The sequence below is a fragment of the Hippopotamus amphibius genome, chromosome 2, assembly GCF_030028045.1.
Source record: "Hippopotamus amphibius kiboko isolate mHipAmp2 chromosome 2, mHipAmp2.hap2, whole genome shotgun sequence".
NCBI lineage: Eukaryota > Metazoa > Chordata > Mammalia > Artiodactyla > Hippopotamidae > Hippopotamus > Hippopotamus amphibius.
In genome coordinates, this window is record NC_080187.1 from 206,703,913 (window position 1) to 206,718,650 (window position 14,738).

Below are 14,738 nucleotides of genomic sequence, written 5' to 3' on the forward strand. Positions count from 1 at the left end.
CATCCAGGTCTCTTTCACCTAATATTCTTTGCCACTAAGATCCTTCCTCCTCCCTCAGTCTCAATAGCTGTGTCAGTAGGGTTCCCGCCAGGAGCTGCCCACACTTTCTAACCCCAAAGTTTCCCAGTGTTTCCAGGGAAATTGTGCTCCAGGTATCCAAGAGCTCCTCTGACAAGTAACATTGCCGTAATTATGTGTGTTGAGTGAATGAATGAATGAATGAACAAAGGAATGGATACCTTTTCTCAGGTGTGGTGCTGCTGCTACAGCCAACAGAAGTGAGATGGAACCACTTTCAGTGTTCATTTAAAATCTCTTCTGCTTTGCTAAACTGTGTTTTAAAAAGCTCTGTCCTTGAAAGGATGTCCAAGACATATCGGTTAGTGGGGGGAAAGAAATCACAAAACTGTTTATGAAGCAATTCTATTTTTGGAAAACAGATAAATGATATGCTAGGATGCACGCAGAAAAAGTCAAGGGTGGTAAAGCTCACGTCATTCGTGGAGGTTTTCTCTGGCAGCGGGCTCTTGTTTGTTGTGTTTTAAAATTTCTTGGTTATAGTGAACATTTATTAGTTTGGAAATATAAAACATAAAAATTTAAATGGAAAAAAGCATGTACCCTTGTACACTTTGTTTTGTAACTCCTGGCTTTAATATAAAAGCAGCTGTGGCATAGTGGAGAGAATTGATTCCAACATATGTGATTTTTAGCAAGTGACATCACACCTCCAGGCCTCAGCTTTCTCAGCTGAAAAATGGGTTTCATAATTCCTGCCTACTTCACAACCCCAGCCCTGTTAACGTGTCATAAGCTCACATTAGATAATGATAACAGCTTACCTGTGTTCAGTTTGTAGATGACTTTTTTCCCCTTTAAGTTAGCATATTTTATCATTTTAAAATGAATCAAATTTCAAATAGAACAAAATAGCTACTTATAGAATGAAAAGCAACCTCTAGCTAAAAGGAAGGGACCATTCTTTTTCTAAGCCTGAGCCTGAGCCTGGGCCTGCCACCCATACCCGCAAAAGGCCACCTGGACCTAGGGATTCAAGAGAAGAAATGACAGCTGCTCTGAATTTCCTGACGGCCAAGGAGCCCCTACCCTGAGCCGTTCAGAGATCCACCCAGAGAAAAGGGACAGCAGCCAAGGGTCACATGAGGCTTACAGACAGGATGGACCCTGGAAGATGGGCAGGGCAGAGGACTGGACCAGGGAGCCTGCAGTAATTACATCCATTAGTGCCGTGGTTTTAAAGTGTGAGTGAATGGTGATAACAAAATGATTTCAAGTGGATCCAAACACATGTTTTTATTCCAGTGGTTATATATTCATTCTTATGGCTACCTTCTATTCATGGTCAGTGCTGCTGGTTTTCCATTTTACTGCAGTGAGATAATGTTCCTTTTTAGCATGTGTTAAAGTTACAAAAGACAGAGTTGATTTGAAGAAATGTATTAAGTAAGCGATTGTATAAATGGTTTAGGGATGGCCAAAATTATGATGCGGGTTTGTGAATGCCTGCGATTTGGGAAACATCGCTCTCCCTGATTACTGGTTCCTGTGGAAGAAAAAGTATCCCCTATCATTAGAAATTAGTATAAGTATCAGGGAAATGCCTCAGGGCCTAGTCTTTACCATCAGTTCCCAGAATATGCACATAGACCCTGACAGAGTGTGTTTATTAACTGCACATGTGCACAGCCTACACCAAGGCATAAGGTCTCCTTCAAACCACTGGGCTGAGTTTATGAATAGCATATTTGTACATGAACTCTATCTGGGCATGTGTAAAAATACATACCTTGGGCATAATCAAGTTGCTGTTTTAGATATTTCCTTATCCCCCCCCACACAATGTGCTGGGACATGTGAGCCTGGCTTATTTATAGATGAGGATCACTTTTCAGAGGACTTGGGGGCAAACACTTCTGGAGCCCAGGAACTGGCAGCTCCTGCCTCCGGGGAGAGGCCTGAACTAGATGTTGGGAGGTGAGGGAACTCCTCTGTTTGCTGAGAAATTTTGGGGAAGTAACTTCTCTGCTCTGAACACAGCTGGACCACTCCATCTCTAAGCCCACCTGCAAGGGGAGCTTCTTTAGACCCTGCGGCTTCCCCCCTCCAACCACCAAATCATCCACCCCGGGGCTCTGACATTAGATACTCTCAGCACTAGCTGTGTGACCTGGGGCAAGTGAGTTCTGTCTCTGATCCTCAGTTCCCTCACTTAACAAGTCAGAAAACAGTATCTGCTATAGCCATACAGACAGACCTAGAAGGAGGTTCCTTATGTTGAGTGAAAAAAAGGTAGAAGTTGCAATATAATCCCATTTTTGTTTTCTAAAAAAAAAAGACGATTGAACAAAAAACCCGGTATGTACAATATAATCCAAAATTTTAAAGAGAATATTTATAACATATAGGGGAAAAGTCCAGAGGATAGACATCAAAACTAACAGAGGCTTTCTATGGGTGATAAGAGGACGAGTCATTTTTGGTTTTTTTCGTTTATATGAATTTTAAAATGTATCTAACAGCAATATAAACTAAAAAAAGAGGAAAATATGAAAAATAAGGAATACGTACCTTGAAGGATGATGGGAGGGATTAAGTAAGAAAACACAGCTCTCATTAAGCAGAGCCTCTTGTGTCTTTTAACACGGGGAGGGTTTTCTGCTCTTTCTCATCCTCTCTGGGGGCTGCCCCAGGAGTGGGCTCTCACTTGGTTCCCACCCAGCAACTCTCTCACAGCAGTGAGAGGCTCCACATTTAAAAGGCATAGAACTTGGGACTTCCCTGGTGGTCCAGTGGTTAAGAGTGCACACTCTCAGTGCAGGGGGCATGGGTTCCTTCCCTAGTTGGGGAACTAAGGTCCTACATACCATATGGTGCGGCAAAAAAAAAAAAATTGGCATAGAACTTAAGATGTCAGTGCTAGGAAGCCTGGGCTACCATTCCCAAGGTCCCTTCCCTAGAATGCTCATTCCTGGGATGTTAACAGGGTTCCTGCAAGAGGGGCTCTAGGCAATGAGTCCAGGAAGTGTCTAGTTAAACAAGTTAAACAGGTTTCTCAGTACAGGGCTTCTCAGGACCTTGTCAACGCCAAGAAGGAGATTTATAGGCAGTTTCCTGATCTTATTTGACACGGAATACTTTTTTTTCCTCTCAAGAATCAACTTTAGGGACTAATGTTCTAAAAAAGAACACACTTTGGAAACCATGATCTAATCCAACCCATTGGACCAGTGGGGCTGACTGATCACCAAAGTCAACAGGATCACTTATATCTTGACCTCTCACCCTTCTTCCTCCCTTACAACGGTTGCAGGGATGTGGCCTAGGGCTTTTCTATCTAGAAATTTCTCTCATACTTTCACCCCTACCTAGACATGGGCAAAAGTCAGAGGAGCTGAGGCAACTCAATATACTGTAGACAGGTTAGTTCCAGGGCAGGGAGATCTGGAAACCAGCATTTCTGAGCCTAAGGACTCCCACCTCCACTGGGAGAGGACAGAGTAAGCTAGTAACTGCAGCTAGAGAGATGCAGGGAGAGGACGGCAGGGTAGCTGGGAAAGGCCTTTGGAGCCACATTTCCAAAGATGTAAGAATCCACGGGGTGGCAGCCGAGTCATGAGACCAATTCCAAGACCTCAGATGCAAATGAGCCTCGTGCTTTCTGGATATACTGTACGTATGTCTGGGCCTTCCCAGGAGGTCGCAGTAGGGACCAGGTCCCGGGGCTAGCCTCTGCTTCTCTTCTGCCCTAGAAACCCTTCCCTGGGATTGCTCCATTGCCCTTATGGGGAGAGAGGAGGGTGAAACAGGAAGGACCTCCACAGCCCGATTATCCGATGCTGCACCCCACTGATGGAACTGAGAGAAGAAGAGAAGTTATGGATCCAGGGTAGAAACTCCAGAGGAACCTGCAAAGGAAAACCCTCCCAGCAGCCTCCAGGAATGAACAACAAACATTCTGCCAGTGACTCACCGTGTGGCCTTGGATAAAGCACAGCTCTTCTCCAGCCCTTGGTCTCCTTCTCAATAAAGCAAGTGGTTGGACTACATATGTTCTGAAGGACTCAGTCACTGCTCTCTACCCAAGCCCCATAGCTTGGTGAGTGGCTTTCCTCCCAGGGAGCAAAAACTTCTGACCCAGCTTCTCTTTGGGACCAGAAATGAGCTGAGCATCAGGTGGTGGTGGGCTCCTAAGTCATTTTGGGCAAATGGAGCCACCCTGACCCTGAGACCCAATTCCTGAGCACATCCCGGGGCCCTCCCTGGATGCCCCCTGGGACCCACTCCCCACTCGCCCACAGGACACTCACCGAGGCTCCTCAGGCACTGTCACCTGGTCCTTCTCCCAAGTAATGATGGGTGCTGGCAGCCCTTCGATGTGGCACTGAAACCGAGCGGTCCCGTTCTCCTCCACCATCTGAGACTGCGGGTGCAGGGAGAAGCCTGCGAGTGCTGGGGATGAGGACAGTGAGGAAACGCAGGGACAGGATAGAAACATGAGAAAGGAGGCCACACAGGTGGTGAAACACACACACACACGGACACAGAGAGACACAGGGCGACAGAAACACAAGCAGAGAAAATTCAGACCGATGGGGACACCGTTGGAAAGAGGCAGTCGGAGAATAAGAAGTGGTGATGACTGGTCAGATGCTGCAGGCAGAATGAATTCCAAAGTCCCCCCACCTTACATCACCACGTGGTCGGACTACAGTAAGATGTACATTTCTTCTGGCCCCCAAATTATTTCGTGGTGATCTGTGCCTCCTGAGAGCCCCCCAAGAGTGGGCTGGGCAAAGTGGCTCAGCTCCACACACTTCACCTGCTGTGGGGGTGGGGAGCACCTTTGTGCCCCTGACACTCTTACAAACCTCTCTGGCGGGCTTCCTGGAGGAGAGCACAAGTCTAGACTCTCAAACTCACAGGAAGGAAAAGAAGGAGGAGCAGAAGAGCAGGGAAGAAGTGAGACTATTGAACAACGAGGCAGACCATACCAGGAAGGGACCCACTGAGCAGGACAGGAGGCAGGGAAAGGGGACGTGGCTCAGAGACAAGCCTTTGTGCAAGTATCTAACTGCAGACCCCACTGCCCACACCCCACGTCTTATGGGTCTCAGCTAAGTCCAAGACGTAGCACTCACTGGCGAGCTTGACCACCACAGCCTGGCTGGCCACCACTCCAAGGGGGCTGTGGGCCAGGCAGGAATAGCTGCCCTCAATGACCTCTGAAACCCCAGGGACGGCCTCGTCAGTGCCATCAGGAGCTGGCGGCTGGGACAGCCACAGGGAACCGTTGGGGAGCAGGCGAAGGTGGCTGTGGTCAGGCAGGGCGCCTCCATCCTTGCTCCATGTGATGCTGGTCGGGGGTCCGGTGGCAGCCACCCCCAGAATGCAGTCCAGCACCGCAGCTTGCTCTGGGCCCAGGATGACGTGCCGTGGCCCTGCTCCACAGCTCAGTGACACGGTCATCTCCCGGGGCAGTGGCAGCTCCCCTGTGTAGAGGAGGAGGCATCAGGGGTCATCAGTGTGTGTCCTCCTACATCCCACAGCCTCCAGCTCCTGAGTCACCCACCCTACAGGGCGAGGGGGGCAAACCTCAGAGGAAGAGTTCTCAGGGAGAGACCTGTGTCTGGATCCTGGCTCTGCCTCTGGCTAACTGTGATCTTGGGCCAATGGCTGCACTTCGTGCCCATCTTCCCATCTTTCCCCTCTGCTCAACTTCCTCATCCAAAAATAACACAGTTCTTAGCAAAAAGTAGAAGCAACCCAAATGCCCAAATACCTGATTAATGGATAATTACTTAGCCATCAAAAGAAATGAAGTACTGATACTTGCTACAACGTGAATAAATCTTGAAAACTTTATGCAAAGTGAAAGAAGCCAGTTACAAAATGCCACATATTGTATGATCTCATTTCTGTGAAATGTCCAGAATAGGCAAATCCATAGAGACAGAACATAATTAATGGTTGCCAGGGACTGGGGAGAGGGAAGAATGAGGAGAGATGGCTGAGGGATCTAAGGTTTCTTTTTTGGGTGACAAAAATGTTCTAGAATTAGATAGTGGTGATGGCTGCACAACCTTGTGAATATACTTAAAACTACTGATTTGTACACTTTAAATGGTGAATTTTGTGGTATGTGAATTGCATCTCAATTTAAAAAGACATAGTCATTCCTTCCTCAGAGGGCTGTTGTGAGCGGTCAATGAGATGCTGTGTGGTAAAGAAGTACAGCACAGTGGCTGGCCTGGCACAGAACTGGGGCTCAGTAATGTCATTCCCTCTCCTGGAATCCTACAGATCGTCTCCACCACTATTACCCAATCCACTTCGGCCACAGTGACTGCAAGAGGCAAGCTCTCCTTTCTGCAGCGGATTCCCCCAAACCCACAAAGCAAGCCTGCGCAGAACCCAGTCCCCTGACCCTCTCCGGATGCCCCAGAAGAGCCTGCAGCTCCAACACCACCCTGGCCATGAAGGGACCAGCAGGAGAAAGATGGAGGAAGGGAATGCCATCCCAGGGTCAAGGCAAAAACACACAAATGCCAATGTTTATCATTTTAACCAACATCTCAGCAAGGCCCAGTAACCGTTATTCATAGAGAAATAGTTGGTCCTCCCAGAAGCTTGACCTGCTGCCTCCCTGTCCCATAAAAGCTCAACGAGCCAAGGTCCCCCTTAACCTCTGTCCTGACACCTTGCTTAAAGGCACAGTGGTGTGTCTGAGAGTGAGCCAGGGACAGAGGCGAGGACAGTGGCCCACACTCATGACCAGGCAGGCCAGGGCTGGCAGGGCTCTGTCAGGGGCATGCAGAAAGCACAATGGCTAAGGACTCAGGCGACCCTCAGTTCTAGATCTAGCTCTGTCACAGTCTAGCTGTGTGGCCTTGGGCCAGTCACTTCCCCCTCTGGGCTCTAGTTTACTCAAACGTAGCAGGTGATGTCTGAGATTCTATGATGGTAGGATTATTCAGTGATCTGGACACACCTATTCCTGAACAGATATAGAACATCATCCAGACACACACACAAAACTATAGACATGAACTTCCACACCTGAACACGTGCACCCCCGTCTCTGTCACACTCATCAACACCTGGACACATATATGACAACTTTTAGACCCCTGAAGAGGATCAAGACTGAGGGGAGAAGTCCTGACTGGCTGAGATAAGGAGGTCAAGGACAGCAGAAGCCAGGGCTCTGACACCACAGTGGGAAGGACAGACAGACAGTCAGACAGACAGCATCTGAATGGCCTCTGCCTTTCTTAAAGCCTCCGCTGGTCCCTCCAACTACACAACTGGGCTGAGCATTACTAGCCGGTGGAGCCAGGAGAAGGCAGCCCTTGCCCTCACCCAGTTTCCAGTCTAACTGGGGAACCCAAACTGGCATTCGCATCACTGAGGGCCATGTGCCAGGGTGGAAAGGGCATCCGTCCTTGGGGCAGAAGATCAAGGTTCCTGTCTTGCTGCTCCACCTACCAGCTCTGTGATGAGCCACTTCGCCTCTCTGGGCCCCAGATTCCACATCTGTAAAAATGAAGGCGATGACTGTGGAGCCTGCGAGGATTAAGCAAGACGATGTAGGTCAGGGCTCCAGCCCAGAGCCTAACGGGCTTCAATCAAGGGATGGGAGCTCATTCTTTAAAGGCACTTCGGAAACTGGAAAGGGATGTACAAATGCAAATCACTCTTCTTAACATCCAGTCCCTTCTCTATCTGAGGCCCTAGATTCTGCTGCAAACACGGTGGGGGGAAGGCCAGCCCGGGCTCTCAGCCCAGCGGCTTCCAATTGCCCCGTTCCAGCCGCTGAGCAGTCGATTTGAGTTTCAGGGGAGAAAAACCCCACAAGACACGAATCCCTGAGCCCTGCGGCAGCCTCCCTGCCCCCCAAAGCACGTCCGGGGCTTGGAAAATCCCCCGCCGCGCTGAACAAACAATGTGAACAGTTGGGGCCTGAGCAGCTGCTGGGTCTGTCAGCAGCCTGGGCTCTGGCGGGCAGGACGGCGGCCAGAGGGGCCCGGCTTGCTGGGGAGCCCAGAGGAGGCTCCGATTCCCTTCCTGAATATTCATGGGTCAGCAGATGTCTGGCTGCCCCACCTCGGAGGAGCCCAGCACCCAGCAAGGCAAGGCGGAATGGGAAACCAACAGGGACGTAGATGTGGGGAGAACCCGGGGTCCCTGGGGATTACACGGCTGTGCCAGGAGCCCGAGCCGGCCCGTGTGGATGGACACGTGTGCAGAGCCTGAGGCTGCTCGTCTTATAGATGGGGAAACCGAGGCCCCAAAGGGAAGGTTCTCACCTCTCTGGGAGATAGTCTGGGGAAACTGTCCTTCTTGGACATTCTGGGGGGTGAACCCAGCATTGAGGAGACAGTTGCTCCTGAATAAAAGGATTCTCTCTGCCCCAGCACCCAACCCAACGTCTGTGCCCAGGACATGCATCCTCAGGGGCTCAGCTCAGGTGCCGAATCCCTCTGTGAACCTGTCCCTGCCTTCCCCAGGGAAGGTTTTTTTTTTCCTGGGTCTCACTTCATGGAGCCACTTGGAGGTCCCTTACCCATCCTTCCTCTTGCCTAAGATGGACCACAGGATGGTGGGACAAGCCTCGGCCCCGAGTCAGAGTCCTGGGTCCATCATGGGTTATGTGACCTTGGGTCCGCTTTCCTCCTTTCAGCCTCGGTTTCCCCAGTCTTAAAATGAAGAGTTGCCACATTTTTCATTTTCACCAAAATTCTCCCAGCAGCAGAGGAGAGCACACTCAGGAGGCTCGCTGACTACCTGAAACGTTGTTATTTTTAAACCTCTGGCACATTTTGCATCGTATTCCATGACAGAGCAATGTTTGTTTTAATGTAAATGTGGCTCCTACATCACCAAACCTTTTTGTAAAAGTGAGGCTCTGGGGAGTGGGCCTTGTGCGTCCAGTGGTTTCGTGGCCACCCCTTTCCTGCCACCCTCCAGTCCCCTGCCATGGTGGACCCCCCAAGCCCCTCCCATGAGCACTTCTCAGCGCCCCCTCACGGGACTGGGAGGACACAGTGGACACTTGCTGTTGGCCAGCTTTCAGCCTCAAGGGGGGCTCCCTTTCTCACAATCCCTTTTCCTCATTCTCCTCGGTGGGACGCTGCCAGAGACACGGAGCTTCTGTGCTTAGGAACCCCAGAGCCATCTCTCAGTCTCCTTTTTCTGACATATTTTACCCGCTTACAGGATAAATTAGATTTTATGAGGCCAATTAGAACCCAGACAGGAGATTCGCTGCTGAACCCCGGGGCAGCTCAGTGCTGTTTTGGGGGGATCGTGGGGGCCTGGCATAAGCAAGGGTTCCATTGTTCACTGAACTCTCAGGAAAGAGGCTGGGGCTGGGGGGTGGGGAGGGGGACAGAGCCGAGATGCCTCCTTCGTTAAGCCAAGAGCTTGCCACAAACATCAATGCCTTGTCATTTTTGAATTTCAGGGACCAACAGATTTACAACTTGTTTTCGGTCCACAAGGGCAATTCCCTCTGACATCGTCCCCACTCTCCTTTCCCAGGAGACAAAAGTCAGTTTCTTCCAGAAACCTCCTTCCCCGCCCCCCACCTCGGCCACCCCCCTTACCACACACCACGTCCCTCCCACAACAGCTGGAGGGAGAGCTTGGGATGGTTGCCTGGGACACAGAGAAGGCTGCGTTCCCTTCATCTGTGATCCTGAGGAGACAGGCTCAGCCTCAGCAGATCTGACAGCAAAACCGCACTCAGCCTGACCTGCCGGCCTCCTGTTCCCTGCCACCCCGGGTGGCCACCAGACTAAACTGCTTTCCCGTCCTCCGAAAGCGCACTGCTGTTCCACGCGTCGTGCACGCTGCTCCCTCTTCCTTCAGTAGCTGTGCCATCCTGGGGTCTCATCTGGACGTCTCTCCTTTTTCTGCCCCATAGGACCCTGGGCACCTGGGTCCCTGCAATGAGCACTCTAGATTTTTGACTTGCCTTTCTCCCAGCAAGGCAACAAGCCCAAGATTATTGTCCTAGTCAGCGTTCTGACTTCCTAGGACCTAAAACACTGTCTGGCAGAGAGCAGGCACTCGATAAATAGTCCTTGAACAGATGAGTGGACATGCGGAGACACACTCAAAAAGATAAGACACAGAGTCCCTTGTGCTTCTCCAAGCCTCAGTTTCCTTATCTGGAAAAATTATAGGGACTCCCTTCAGGGTTAGGGATGATGTGAATGATATATGTGGAAACTGCCTAGCATACTATGTGACACCTAACAAAATGCTTTAAAAAACACCAAGACAGGGAATTCCCTGGCAGTCCAATGGTTAGGACTCCGTGCTTTCAATGCTGTGGGCCCAAGTTCCATCCCTGGTCAGGGAACTAAGAACTAAGATCTCTCCCGCAAGCTGCCTGATGCAGCTGGGAAAAAAAGCACCGACACAGAACAGCAAATTCACATTGAAAGAAACTCTGTACTTAAACATTACCAGGGCTGGGGAGCTCACTACCTCACCTCTTCTGCTATATGGATGGCCTGATTAAAAACACCTTCCTCGTGGGCCCACCCTTGTCTCTCTTATGCTCCATTCATTTGCCAGAGCTCCAAACTAGGTGACAAGGTAGTGAGCCCCTTATGGAACCATCTGGAAGTCTTGGCTCTGCACCAGCTTGCACGCTTGGGTCTGCACCTGAGAGAGAGCTTCCTGAGCCTCTGCTTCCCAGACCCTAGTGACCCTACAGCCCCTCAGATCCAGAGGATGCCTCAGCCGGAGCAGTGAGGCAGTAGTAGCTGGCAGCCCAGCCAGCCCCAAGGACAAGGACTCCATTTCTTTGCATGTCAGGCCCAGATCATCCCCTCTCTGGTTTTCTTCTCTCCCCTCACTTGCCATCACCTCCCTCTGACTGGGCTGGGGCTGGGGTCCTCCTCCATCTGAGCCACTCTTCCTCTCCCTCCCCCACAAACCGGGGAGCTGGGAGCCCCCAGGCCTTCTTGGCAATGACATCTGTTCTGCATCTGGAATTCTGTGTCATGTCTGGTTGCTGTACCTCAGAAACAGTGGAGGCAGAACAGGAGGCAGCAGATGGGGACGGGTGGAGGAGAGTGGATTCCAGAGCCCAGACCCAAACACACCAACTGAGGGGGGCCAAGTCCAAAGTTGTTGGTGACTTCTCATGTGAGGGGGAGGGGGGTGAAGAGAGACTGCATTTGTGTTCATGTGTACCAAATCTCGGGAAAGTATGGCTGCTCTAAGAGCCAGGAGACTGGTTCCAGTCCCAGTTCAGTCCCCATCCATGTAATTCTGAGAAGTCACTCAGTTTTCTCATCTGTAAAATGGGTTCCCACTAAAATTATTTTTAAGTTCCCCTCAGGGCTGACATTCAGTGATGCTAACTGTGAGATTACTTAACTTGAAACAAGTACCTTTAGGAGAAAAGAAAGGAAATGCTGACTTACGTATAATGTACGATTAACTGGGCCATGAAAATGCATACAGGATCCATGAAGGTTTAGATAACTTCTGGATTATTTAAATTCACTATTAAAAGAAACCATTGGGTGGGCCAACAAGTTCATTCAGGTTTGAAAAACCCAAACGAACTTGTTGGCCAACACGATGTTTGACTTGGTTCCTAACCTCCAAGATGAGGTCAGAGAGGGCCACCCCAACACCCCAACTAACTGAGGTTGGCTTTTGAGCCTCTGGGCTGAGAAAGGGATGGGAGGGGGGAGTTTCCCCGGTGAGGAGAAAGCAGCTCTCCTGTTCTTAGAGGCCTCTTGATGCTGTCCTCTGGCACCATCACCCCCAAATTCTGACTGGGTGGAAGGGAGAGCCCCACTTCTCGCATGTGGTGAAAACAGAGCTCTTGACATCCCACCACCCCCCCCAGACAGGAGTCCCATTACCATACGACACCTCCCCAGTTCCCAAGGCCTGACCCAAGAGCAGTGTTCGGGGGAGACTGGCAGTCACTATCTTGACTCCAACATGAGCCCTTCATTTTGCCATGAAGTATCTATTATTTTTTACTTCTCTCTCCCTCACTCCCTACAAACTCAATCTACTCTCACATCCTACTGATTTTACTTCCTAAATATCTCCAGAATCCAGCTACTCTGGCCATCCCAGTTGCCACTACTCCTGCTGCCAGCATCCTCTCTTCTGGATTGCTCCCACAGCCTCCCAAGAAGCTGCAGCTTCCTGCCTCCATCCTGTCCAATCATTCTCCACATCAGCTCGAGTGAGCTGAAGCAAAGCTGAACTTAAAACCCTCCAAAGACTCGTGGGGACCCTCAGACCAGAAACCCTGGTGGGGCTTCCAAGCCTCTTCACGAGTTAGGTCCAGCCTCCACCTTCAGTCTTCTTTTTTGACATTCCCTGGCCCCTGTCCCATTCCTCCCTAACCTGCCCCGCCCTCCTGCCTTGTACTCTAAACTCCAGCCAGATTTAGCTTCATTCAGTGGTCTAAACAAGGCACCTCTGAGCGACTGCACATGCTGTTCTCTCTGAAAAACTCTTCCCATCATCACTCTCTTGCAGGGCTAACTGACCCTCTGCACTGAGCTCTATTATTCTCCACTTCCTGGAGGAAGCCTTTCCTGACCTTCCTAGACTACCTGTCAGTCTCCTCCTTTACTGTATTTCAAGCACCAGTCACAGGCTAGCAGAAAAGGGTACTCAGTAAATAGTTGTTGAGTGAGTGAATAAATGGCCTCCATCCAGACTGGGGTGGCTAGTCAGAGCTCTATAGGAGTGTCCCCAGGCCTGACGAGCTTTGCACACTCAAAGGATTTAGGACTGAAGGCCAGCAGAGTAGTTGCTTCAGCCATGGGAGCCCCAGCTCGGGCCGGGCCCTGTCCCTGCCTTGTGCACTCGGGAGCCCGGGAGCCCGGAGAGGCCAGGTCTCAGCGGCAAAGTGAGCCCCTCGCGGGAGGCCACCTATACTCCATAATGCTCGAGTGAGTGCAGTTCCCAGGCCCGATGCCGCTGTGCTGGAGGACCTCGAGCCGGTCCGGAGCTCTCGGAAGAGCCGAAGAGGGTGGGCACGACTATTCGTTAAGCCCTTGGCCTCCAGGAGGACAGACGCCTCTCTGGCACTTCCCCACCCCCTCCACCTGACAACCCCAGGCCCCCCACTTCCCTAGCCTAGCCGCCGGGGCCCTGCCCCCAGGCGGCCTCCTGCCGGGTCCTCGGTCAGGTCTGCAAAGGGGCGTGTCTTTGTAGGGAAAGACGGGGTCCGAGTAGTTCCCTATACTTTCCCACCCGCCGTTTGGGTTTCCTGGAGATGGGCCGGGGCGGGCCAGGCGGAGGCTCCTTCCCCCCTCCGTCGTCCCTCCCTCCCTCCCACGTGGCCTGGCTGAGTCTCTCTGGAAAGCCGCAGCAGCTGGAGAGAAATCCCCCTCCCCACCCCCACCGTCAAGTCCCTCCCCGGCTCGCCCCGGACACATCCTCAGCTCTCCCCACGGCAGGGAAGGCAAGAACTAGGCGAACAAAGCGGGCAGCCCATCCCCCTCCCCAGCCCTACCAACCACCTTCCCCAGGGGCCGTCCCGAAGCGCACACTGGACCGAAAGGGAGAGGGGCTGGGGGTGGAAGAAGGCTCCCTAGGCATAGACGCTTGGCACTCCATCACCCCATCCCCAGCCCTTTCTCCAGCGAGGATAACTCTGACTCTTACCCACCCCCACCACGCACTGAGGTGGGGGTCTGGAGGAGGCCTTGCTGACCCCGTCCACGCTTCTCAGATCTGCCCCTGGGGGTGGGGCAGGAGTGACACGCGTCCCATCCCGCGAGCGAGTGTTGGACACGTCCACGAAAGCAACTGGTTTCCTGCCCCCTCCCCCAGCCCACTCTGGGCCTCGGGTTTGGGGGGACAACCCTCCCCCGCTCTCCGCCCCACCCCCGTCCCAACCAGCCTCAAGGGCCACACCCACTGGACAAAGTTGAGTATTTTATCACCACTATTCCCAGTCAGTCCGGAATCTCCTGCTTCTGTCCCCCCACCAAGGGCAAGGACGCTCCCCAAATGCCAAGGCCAAATATTAGCTCAGCCCCGTAAACACAATGACACTCTCCTGACACTAAATGGAGGTGCAGACACACCCCCCCACACCCCTCCTCTTTCACACTCCCAGCCCGAAGACACGCGCGGCACGGCAGAGCCCGCCCCGCACAAACCACCGGCACCGCAGCCACGGCCAGCGATGCCACACCGCCACCCGCCACGCACTGCGGACACGTACGCCCCGCAGAAGCCCCCGCTCCACCCTCTGCGCTCGCGCGCGCGCGCACACACACACACACACACACACACACACACACACACACACACTCTCTCTCTCTCTCTCTCTCTCTCTCTCTCTCTCTCTCTCTCTCTCTCTCACTCTCTCCGGACTCCCCCAACCAAGGACACACACCCCCTGCGGACAAGTACGCGCCGCAAACGCCCCCGGCCACGGCTCGCAGACCCCCGCGCGCGGGCACCGCAGGCGCAAGGACGCGCAGCCCGCGTCCCACGGGCCCCGCACTGGCTCGGGACTTGGGACGCGCCGGCCCCACCGCCCGCGCAGCCCCGGGCGCGGACGCACAGTCACCCGGCAGCCGCTCCCGCCACTGCCTCGCCGCCCGCCCTTACCGCGCGCGGCCAGCAGGCAGAAGGTCAGCGCGATGAGCCCGCCGCCGCGGCCGGCGTCCCCCCGCGCCATGGGGCCGGGCCCGGGCCGCCGCCGCCGC

The 14,738-nt window shown here is 52.7% G+C and overlaps 1 protein-coding gene across 3 annotated transcripts in view; it reads right to left on the reverse strand.

Annotated features, from left to right (window-relative positions):
* The window catches only part of IGDCC4 (immunoglobulin superfamily DCC subclass member 4), a 37,825-nt gene extending 23,087 nt beyond the window's left edge, over positions 1–14,738 (reverse strand). For 2 of the 3 annotated variants that reach the window (XR_009051621.1, XM_057725135.1), the window contains exons 1-4: positions 14,641–14,738; positions 7,507–7,584; positions 5,160–5,510; positions 4,329–4,470 (exon numbers count right to left, since the gene is read on the reverse strand). Coding sequence is in view for 2 of the 3 variants with exons in the window: in XM_057725135.1 (XP_057581118.1) it covers positions 4,329–4,470; positions 5,160–5,510; positions 7,507–7,584; positions 14,641–14,710 (641 nt within the window). In the remaining variant the exon portion in view is untranslated. The remainder of the gene's footprint in view (positions 1–4,328; positions 4,471–5,159; positions 5,511–7,506; positions 7,585–14,640) is intronic. The other variant, XM_057725138.1, reaches the window with a different exon arrangement.